Source organism: Charadrius vociferus, unplaced genomic scaffold (genome assembly GCF_000708025.1).
Source record: "Charadrius vociferus isolate BGI_N301 unplaced genomic scaffold, ASM70802v2 scaffold337, whole genome shotgun sequence".
Lineage (NCBI taxonomy): Eukaryota > Metazoa > Chordata > Aves > Charadriiformes > Charadriidae > Charadrius > Charadrius vociferus.
Genome location: NW_009649049.1, coordinates 728,768 through 739,524, shown reverse-complemented (window position 1 = coordinate 739,524; position 10,757 = coordinate 728,768). Strand labels below are relative to the sequence as shown.

Here is a 10,757-nt window from a genome sequence, read left to right as displayed (position 1 = left end):
CATCATCCTCACAGGAAAGCTTAGGAAGTGTGGCTTAGATGAATGGACAGTGGGGTGGATTGAGAACTGGCTTACAGATAGAGCTCAGAGGGTTGTGGTTAGTGGTGCAGAGTCTAGTCAGTAGTCTGGTCAGTAATGAGTGGTGGCCCTCAGGGGTCAGTACTGGGTCCAGTCCTGTTCGATATCTTCATCAATCACCTGGATGAAGGGATAGAGTGTACCATCAGCAAGTTTGCTGATGACAGAAAACTGGAAGGAGTGGCTGACACGCTGGAAGGCTGTGCCACCTTACAGTGTGACCTGGACAGGCTGGAGAGTTGGGCAGGAGAAACCTTGAATGGCATCCTGGGGTGCATCAAGACGAGTGTGGCCAGAAGGTCGAGGGAGGTCATCCCTCCCCTCTACTCTGCCCTGGTGAGCCACATCTGGAGTATTGTGTCCAGTTCTGGGCTCCCCAGTTCAAGAAGGACAGGGAACTACTAGAGAGGGTCCAGCAAAGGGCTACAAAGATGATTAGGGGATTAGAACATCTCTCTTATGAGGAAAGGCTGAGGGACTTTGGTCTTCAGAGAAGAGAAGACTGAGGGGGGATCTTATTAGTGCCAGGGGGATGGGAACAGTCCTTTTTCAGTGGTGCCCAGTGATAGATCAAGAGGTAACGGGCACAAACTTGAATATAGGAAGTTCCATCTTAACATGAGGAGGAACTTCTTTACTTTGAGGGTGGCAGAGCACTGGAACAGGCTGCCCAGTGAGGTTGTGGAGTCTCCCGCTGTGGAGACATTCAAAACCCACCTGGACTCCATCCTCTGCAACTTGCTGTAGGTGACCCTTCTCTGGCAGGGGGGTTGGACTAGATAATCTCCAGAGGTCCCTTCCAACCCTGACCATTCTGTGATTCTGTGAATATATTGTGCTACTTAAAATGTGATGTGAACTCACTGGCTTTGTTACTAAAACCACAATCCTCATGGAATCAGTAGTTTATAGCTTTTCAGAGGAAAAAGTCTGCAAGTGGCCAAGCTTCTGAAAATAGTTCTTCATCTTTAGATCTTTTGTGAGTTTAGAAAATCACCATGGTAAGGTAGGAATTCAGTTTCTGTAAAGAATGAAATAATAGCATGAGATGGGAAGGTGAAATGTGAGACTTGTCATTTTTTCACATTTCTGAACTGTGCATTAAGGCAAATTCATGCTTGCTTTGTTAGAAAAAGATTATCTCTGTGGAACTCAAGAAAAATTTTACAATACCGGCCCATTTTTAATAGGAGTATATGACGGGAGTATTGTGTGAGTCTTATGAAGTAATAGTCTGTAAGCACCACTGCTTCCCAGTTCTCCAATACAAGTAAATTTCAAGAATATTCTTCAATTGGTTTATGTGTTATATAGAAGTTGTTTTAAATTAAATGGGTACTTGTTTTAGTCGTGTTACCAAACTAATTAGCTACTTATTACAATGACAGTCATTCTCTAAAAGCAATTAAAGATACTGCTTTTAGAGCAATCAGTATTTGCCCTGTTGGATGTTCGAGGGTATGGGTTTATGTTAGAACAAAAAAATCTTCTTTTACCTGGTAAATGGCATAGAAATAACTGAAAAGGAAAGACCTTTAAAGAATACTGAAATTGAACCTTAAAGAAAGACTGTACACACAGATCTGTATGTTCTTTATCCCCAAAAGATACCTATCAGATTAGAGAATATGAAAACACAGTTGTCTTGTACATTCACAGCTCTGCATCTGTATTCCATCCTCTTCCCATTTCTTGCAGCCTCCATATGAATTGATGCAAAAATTAGCATTACAGAATAGCAGAAAGAATATATCTTGAGAGCTGTGAAGAGCAACATGCTCCTCTTTTCAGATAGATAAAAGTAAGCCTTCATATGTTACTTCTCTTGAGTTTAGGATTAGGGCCTGTCATGTGTGAATTTTTAACAACAGAAAGTAGTATCTTTGGGACCGCCAGTTCCTACAAGCCTGCAATGCTTGCAGTACCATATCTATGGGGCTGTTGAAAGAGATTCAGTATCAAAACTTACAATCACCTCTGGTCTTATGTTCCATAACACCATGAATTACAGCCATATGTGTCTCCTGTTTATCCCCGTATTAGTCTATCTGTAGAAATAGCCAATGTAGTTTACTAAATCTGTAATTAATTATATCTAACTTCTTCCCTGCTGTGAATTGAATCTGGGAAGGGAATGTAAGGGATACAAAGGATAAGACTCTAAAAAGTCAGCAGGCATTATAGTAGTAAGCAGGGAGGATTTTGAAAAGTAGGCGGGCTGTTCTGAACAGTAAGCTAGGTGAGTTGTCTACAGAGATGTAAGCTTAGTAGTGGTTTATTCACGTGAGAGTGACGCTAGCAGTAAATTACAGGACAGTGCACTAACATACCCTTTGCGCTTTCATACAAACAGCAGTCCACATTTCTTTGCAGAGGCATTTAGTTGTGCAAGGAAATAGAAATTAAGTGACATAAGTAAAGATAAACTCATGAAGTAAGAGGAAGCTGGTGAACTGGAAAGATTCAGAGAGGTTGTTTGGTATCGCAGAAGTTGCAGACTCATACTAACATTGGTCAAATTCCTGGTAGGCGATAGAGCTAACGATAGATGTAAAAGATAAGCAGGAAAAAGAGAAAAGGTACACGAGGTTTGTTCTCATAGATACACAAACTTTACTAAGGTAGGAAAGAAGTTCTGAAGAGTAAACTGATTAGGTAAAGTGTCTTCAGAATGCCAAGTAATATGGTAATGGCTTATTAATGTGAGCAGTTACAAATAACGACAGGATCAGCTGAACAACAGATCTGTACACCATGTTTTGAAGAGGGCTGAAGTCCTGACAGCACTTGATGTGCTTGCAGAAGTAGCAGACAGCACGAGTGGAGGGAAGAAGCTATTGCTGAGAGGTCAGATATTTACCTGCTGGTACTGTACAATAATCCATAGTCACACCTTTAGATCTTTCTGACTTAGCAATTTTGTAGACCAAAACTCAGTATTTCACTCCTCTGCAATTTGTTGTACACGTTCACAGAGGATTTCACCCAAGCATATCACTTGCTATTGCAGCCTGTCAAAGGTTTAAAGGGAGGAAAGTTTGTCAGATGTCATAAAGGATGTCCAAGAGATATTTGTGTTGTTGTTGTTTTGCTCTTTTTCCTTCTTAACATCCCACTCACCATCTTGTAAAGTTTCTTGAAGAAAATGCAGGCTAACTTCTCATCTCAGTCAAGTGCTAATTTGAGAAATCAGGAAGGAATTAAGACATTATTTAGAGGAGGCCAAAGAATTCAAGATCGTGGTGGTAATAATTTCATTCAAATATTTTGGAGTGAAAGGACAACTTCAAATTCATTGTTCCATATATTGTCTCAGCCATTTTCAGTAATCTGCTGTATCACGTAACTTCTATTGGAGTATGGGATTCACGATAATTGGGTAGATAGTGTTATAAACTGATTATCGTAGTGAGCTGAGAGGCAGCATTTTAAATTCTGTTCCCCACATTTTGCTTCTTAGATGAATTGCCCACATCACATTGTAATCTTTGTTCCTCAGGTTCAGTGTTTTACTGATTAGCAATAGAAACCTCATAGGATAAGATTTTAATTAGTGGCAGAAGAAAAGAAAGTATGAGGATTATTTATGATTGTGATGGGTTTTTTTAATTTTATGTATTAGGCCATGTATTATTTGTTTTGTAACTAGATACGTATTGAACAACCTTGAGATTTCTGTCATCCTGCATTAGACTAAATGATAATCTGAATTGGTGTATTTTGCATGTCTCAGGATCAGCCCTCCTCAGAGTCCTTGATTATGACTTCTGTCTTGCAAGGTTTCACAAACAAGAGAGTGAGGAGACTATTTATGGGATAATTAAGGCTACAGGATCATATATATATATATATCTTAAATTGTTTTAAGGGATTCAAGATTTCCTCCTATCTTTTTACTTAGAATCCTGCATAGTGTGAATCACGAAGTTATCTGTAGTTGCCAGCCTTGTAAACAAGCTGATGCTTTACCCAAAGAAATCTTATAAGGAGCCTTAGGAGGATTGTCTACAAGCTTCTTCCATTTCTTCAATAATTGACTATTACATCCAAGTTCTTCCAAATGAAAGCATTTGTATCCCTGTCCATGGCAGGGAGGTTGGAACTAGATGATCTTTAAAGTCCCTTCCAACCCAAACCTTTCTATGATTTAACAGGATTCAGTTCTAACAAGTTCTGTTTTCTCATACACATTCCCAGATTTTTAAAAAATGTGCCTTGCTCTTTTGTTTCTCTCTTAAAGCTGCACCCGAAGTTGTAGCAACCCTTGCGTGAGAGGCACTTCTGTATGATTACTCATTTAAATTTCTTGCACATATAGGTGAAATGTCAAGCCCAACAGGGATATAATTTAATTCTTGTGCTTTGAGAATACTAATAAGAGGTTTATTGACCATCTGAGAAAACAAAATTTTGTTTGTTGCTGAACACAAATCAAGAAAGTGATGTATGTGTTCAAAAAAGCCATTTCTGAAACTGTGAACTACTCAGTAATACTGAGTCTTTGATACTTAGTCATCCAGTATCCTTTTCTTTCCTCCACTTGTTCAATTACTTTCTTTCACATTTAGCTCCTGCCTGTTCTACTGTAGGTTGTTCAACAAGCTTACTCTTCTGTTTCTTGGATGTAAGGGTTAAATCTGGATTGGCCAAGATAGGCCTGAAAGACTAGGAAATTCTCTCTCCAGACGTGGCAAAGGCTGTAAAGTCTGTTGAAAAATGTAAACAGATTTCAGATCAGAGTTGGTTTCACCTAACAAAGAATCGACATATGAGAGACAGGTCACAAGGAGAAGTTTCCATGTAAACATATTTGAGCAAAGGAGGATTTAAATGCAATTGCAGCCCTCCTGGAAATGCACCAAGAAGGTAAATATCCTCCTGAAAGCAAATAACGAAGGTTGTCTTACCTCTGAAAATTAAGAGGATACCAGAAACATTCTATTCTAAGGGAAGCCATCTTTCTTCAGATATGTGGAAGACAACTCTGTGTTTTTTGATTCCCGGGTTATTTGAATTGGCAACCAGACTAGCTCATCAACTGAAAAGCTTGGAAAAGGAAGTATTTTACCAGATTTCCTTACTTTGGAGACTCCATCTGCAGCCCTGGAAAACAAGGTATTGAAGCAAGCTGGAGACAGATCTGAATGGACAGCAAATAGCCAAGTGATCTCTCCAAAATCTGAACCTGCTATTCCAAGCACAATATTGCATTAAAATTTCTTGAACCCACTTTTACCCAGCTTGTAGTTGAGAATTTCTAAGAGATCTGATGATTTTTGTGATGGGCCGAAATATGTTCCTCTGTCATATGAAAGCAAGTCCTTCAGTGTATGATACCTGGAGATTTGTTGCCTCAGAGCGACTTCCTAGAGATGTATGGAAACCTATGGAATAGCTACCCTGTTTCTGAGACCTTTTTTCTTATTTTTTTCTCTAGTTTTATTCCTTTTCCTTTGTATGTAGAGTTCTTGCTACACTATTTTTATTTAACACTCAAGATTTAGGCATTAATTGACCTATTCATGGAAAGGTACTTTTAAAAAAAAATCTGCTTCCTCTGTTCTTTCTGTAGCTGAACTGATGTGCTTGGATTCTCTCACAAGAAAGCTTTTGAAGTAAGAAAGGCTTCTCTAACTCAAAAGGGAAGTAGTGTTCCTTGCAGAGGAAAGAACCCAGACTGAGAGTAAGAAGAGATGAGGAGGACTGTTTTGCCAAAACTAAGTAACTTCAGTTTGTTTCTCAATCTGCCATTTTAATTCAGCAAACATGAAGGGACTGTATTGGCCTGAACTTGAAAATAAATTATGAGGGAGTCAAAAAGTAGCCTCTTGCTGCAGGTCTCAGTGTTTTTTTTGTTTGGTTGTTCCCCCCCACCACTATTTCAATAAATCTCAACTTGGGGAAGATGCTACAGACAGCTTAGGTCTATTTGGGAAAATAGGAGTTCAATTATCTTACATTCCTGCCAATTCCACCCCCCCACCCCGAGTGAAAAATACCACTTCCTGTAGCCTGACAGCTAATCTTTTTCTCCAAATTTTATTGCAAATTTCTCAAAAATACGATTCCACATTTTTTAGGTTAAGGTCCAGAAACTGCATTAGGTAAATTAGAGTGGTTTAGAATACATTTTATAGTATAGAAATAATTTCTTGAACATAAGTGTCCTCTCTTAATTCAGCTTTATGACTGTGATTGGTGTTTCATATTTTTTGTTCTAGTGAACTGTTTATAATATCAGTTGAATGTTTGTGTTTCATGGGGTAATCGTGCACCCATAATGATGGATTTCGTTATAAAGGACTATGAAGAAAATGAGAAAAAAAAAATCTGCAAGAATTTCAATGAAGCTATTATGCTTTCATAGGAAATCTGACTATACCTCCTTCACTGTCAGTTCCCATTTCTTATTTTGGAGAGTTGTTCTGCATTTCTAAAGTTTGAGTACACAGTATAAATTGTTACAGGTCCTGACAGATGAGCTTTGTTTCTACCAGCCAGTAGCTACTCAATGTACTAGCTCTTGCAAAGGCCCATTAAGCTCAGCAGCGTGTATAATTTCTGCAACAAGGTCAAGTGAAATCTGCCTTGTAACATAGCAGAATCCTGGCAACACTGGAAAAAGGCTACCACTAGTTGTCTCTTCTACCATCAGTGCATCAAGAAAGTCTTTATGTCCAAACCCAGACTCCAGTCTTCCACTTTCTGTTCAATATTGCACACTTAAACTGCGTCAGATTCATGAGGCTAAAGAATACAAGGAAAAAAGGAGCTGAATTCTCTGTCCATGTAGAGAAAGATGCAAGGGTAGCCCCTTGATTTTTTTACTGTTTATCCCAAATGACTCGATCCAATATGTATAAACCAAAATCTGGGACTCCACAGGACAATGCCTTCCTCCCTTGGCCAACTCCTCTCACTTTTGTGTGTGCTTTCTCACCCTCTGACCTTGTGACGCTTGCATTTCTGTCCGTGCAGTGGCCTCACTTCAATGGGGAAGGTGAGAAGCAGCTCCATTCTGGTTTTGTCCATACTTAATGGGTACTGGGGGAAGTGGGCTTATGTCCCTCAGGTGGGGAAAGATATGAGTGGAGGTTTCCCATTTCCTGGACATGTGCTCTAACAATTAAGCTGTGTGCTAGAGGCAGCACTCATCATAACCAACTGTTTTTCAAAGGGACTCTGACTCAATACTATATATAGGTTTTAGGAGTGCTTAAAATTTATCCATTGGCTTAGACCCGTTAGGGGATTTAGATGTGTGAATATTTAGTTTGTGAATCTCTTAACAACCTTAGGTAAGGAAATGTGCTAACCAGGTTGCTTAGTTAAAACAAGGCATAAGCTTCTATAGAGAAGGTAATAGCTACAATTTGGCTATTCAGGAAATTTTTTCTGGACAAAAATGTTGGTATTATGGCTATGGATATATTTAATTAGGCAAACAAAGTTTTTTATTAATTGTTTCATTAAGAAAGTATCTAAATTCTGCCTAAGTTGAAAGTTAAGTCCATTCCTGAATCTGGACCTCACTGTGTTCTTTGTCTTATGTACTTGTCTAAAAATATTGTTGTGTACTTGTTAAATATTTTACGTTTATATACAACTTACTGTAAGAGTATTCAAACTAATGTAAAATAAATAAAAAGCCTACCTGTTAGGCTGGATCTCATTTCCAGGAGGGTTACTTGGTAACTGCAATATTTTCCACTGAGATTATGTTTGTTTTTACCTGTTACACATTTATGTCTTGGGATGATAGTGGTTGGGTTTTTTTCTAATTATCTAGATGTAAATTATGAAGTTAGGTGTTATTTGAACACTGTGATTCATAGGAATCATTATATAATGTGTCTTGAAGACATGGAATCAAAAATGCTATTTAAAGAATGTTATCTGTATAACATTCCTGAGTTTCTCACCTTTTCCTTCTCTAATTTTTCAATGCAGATAACAATACCCAGACCTTCAGTGACATCCACACAGTCTGCTTCGGAGAGCTTTCATTATGGCCACCAGCTAGAGAAAAGAGAGCAGGATGCTCAGTCTATGGAACACACCATGGAGCTTTCCTCTCCAAAGGAAAGTTTGCCAGGTTTGGTTGTGACAGAAGATGCACTTCCAGCTAGTGCCAGCAGACCAGATTTGGTACTAAATATCAGCCAAGAGGTGCTTGACAGGGAAGAACTTGTCAAAGAATGTGTCAACATCCTGGACTGTGGCCAGAAGGACCTACCTGAAGAAAATAGTGGGATACAGGAAGAGAAAGAACTTGAAAATATTCCTGTAGAGGAGGCTGAGGAAGAAAAGCTTCCAGTGGTTTCTGAGGATGCCATTGAAATGCTAAGCAAAGAACAGAATTCTTCTTTGCCAGGAAACTCAAAATCTGCAGAGGAAGAACCTCTAACGAATACTGAAGCTGCTGAAGAATCAAAGCCAAGGCCCACCTGTTTGGTGCCAAATCAAGATGAGGTTCTGAAGTCAATAGCACCTAAACCATCAGAATTTTCTCCCTCAAGACTCAGCAAACCATATGTTAATAGACAGGCAAGCAAAGCAGCACCAGTTCAGGAAAACGGTTTTCATTCTAATAAAGAAGAAGTCCATATCCAAGACTTGAAATGCCACCAAGTGGCCCTTACTACTTTTTTGCACCAGGAGGACAAAAAAGAGAAAAATGCTCCCAGAAATGGCGAGTTATTCCACTGCATTTCAGAAAATGAGAATTCTCATCGATCTAAGAAGGACTTAGTTAAATCTCCTTTTGTATTCAGGCAGAGCCGAATTCCAGTTTTAGCACAAGAGATAGACTCAACGTCAGAGTCCTCTTCTCCTGTTTCAGCAAAGGAAAAGCTTCTTCTAAAAAAGGCCCATCAGACAGACTTGGTCAGACTACTTATGGAAAAGAGACAGCTCAAATCTTTCCTTGGTGACCTCTCAAGTGCCTCTGATAAGTCACTGGAAGAAAAAATGGCTGCTGCTCCAGTACAATTCTCTGAGGATGATGTCTTATCCTCATTTTCGAGGTTGACACTGGACTCTCATTTCAGCAAGCAGACAGAAGATAGCTCTTTATCTCCAAGCAGCCCTCAGTCCAGAAAAAGCAAGATTCCAAGGCCAGTGTCCTGGGCGACCACTGATCAAGTCACCAGTTCAAGTTCAGCTCAGTTCCTTCCTCGGCCTCCACCAGGAAAACCGCCTACTAGACCTGGGGTAGAAGCTAGGTAATGCAAAGAAAATAGAAATATGTTTTCAGGTTGAAAATGGATTTGAGCTAGACTGCAGTTACTACGCAGTACGTAATCCTGTAGAAGTTCCATCCTTCAACTATTTTTTTTTGAATGCTGGGCTTCAGTTCTCTGAGAAATCTTACTTTGTTGGAGAATGAATGAGGAGAGGCTGTTACACAAGAATGAACCTGCTTCACCATTAAATCAAGAGATGTGTATTCCATATTTTGAAACCTGTCGATCTATAACTAAATCTGTACACATTTTTTTTAAAGTGGGGTCACTTTTCTGGCACTGTTGATTATTCACAAACCTAGAAAAATCAACAGGATCTGTTGTATCCAGCCCCTTTGAAAATTAAACTGTTCTTATTGTAGACATTTTAAGTATTCGGGTTTGGAGATTCCAGCCATTAGTATTGAGTTAGTTAGCTATGCTTAGATAATGTAAAAACAACTAATTAAAGGAGGGCAGAGTAAATTCTAGAAGCCCCCCTTTGCCAATTCTATATACAGACAACCATGATCTAGTTTTTTCAGTGCCTATGTTATCAGAAAAGGAGAATTTTGATACAGTAGTGTGAAATCCTCTGAAGGATTTGGGGTGTGCCTTGTCATCCCTAAAATTGTGTATAGGAATGTATTGATGGTGTGCAGGAATAGATGTACCCCTCCAAAAGAGAGGTGATAAGCACTGCTCTTCAGTGCACTTCTTCCAGCACCACCAGGAAATTTCAGTTATCTTGTAAGCACTTAGGCTGTTTATGTGAGTGAGTTTATGCAAATATAAATACTGTGTTGATTTGAACAATACAGAAGCCAAAGCCTAGATCCAAACACCTCTACCTTATAGGAAAGTTCAGCTCCAGGTGTTTGTTCTGAAATGTAAGCTCATCCCTAGTTTCCAGTGATTCTGTGTTTCTATGTGAACTTTAGTGAATAGGTGGGAAGAGAAATAATCTTTCTTTGTTTCTTCTTAAGGTTACGCAGATACAGAGTCCTAGGGAGTAGCAGCTCAGACTCGGATCTTATCTCTCGTCTGGCTCAAATCCTACAGAATGGATCTCAAAGGCCAAGGAGTTCTACCCAGTGTAAGAGTCCAGGATCTCCACATAGTCCAAAAACACCACCCAAAAGCCCTGTCATCCCCCGACGCAGTCCCAGTGCCTCCCCTAGGAGCTCTTCTTTACCCCGTACTGCCAGTTCTTCTCCGTCCCGGGCTGGGAGACCCCATCACGATCAGAGGAGTTCATCCCCACATCTTGGGAGGAGTAAATCACCTCCTAGCCATTCAGGCTCCTCGTCTTCTAGGAGATCCTGCCAACAAGAGCACTGCTGCAACAAACCAAGCAAGAATGGCCTGAAAGGATCTGGCAGTTCCTTCCACCATTCCCCAAACACTAAGACTCCCACAGGAAAGAGCAAATCAACCGCTAAGCTTAGCAGATAG

The 10,757-nt window shown here is 39.6% G+C and overlaps 1 protein-coding gene across 1 annotated transcript in view; it reads left to right on the top strand.

Annotated features, from left to right (window-relative positions):
* TTBK2 (tau tubulin kinase 2) overlaps positions 1 to 10,757 on the top strand; it is a 77,507-nt gene extending 66,750 nt beyond the window's left edge. Inside the window, exons 13-14 of the mRNA XM_009887970.1 lie at positions 8,029 to 9,302; positions 10,289 to 10,757. Of these exons, the coding sequence (XP_009886272.1) occupies positions 8,029 to 9,302; positions 10,289 to 10,757 (1,743 nt within the window). The remainder of the gene's footprint in view (positions 1 to 8,028; positions 9,303 to 10,288) is intronic.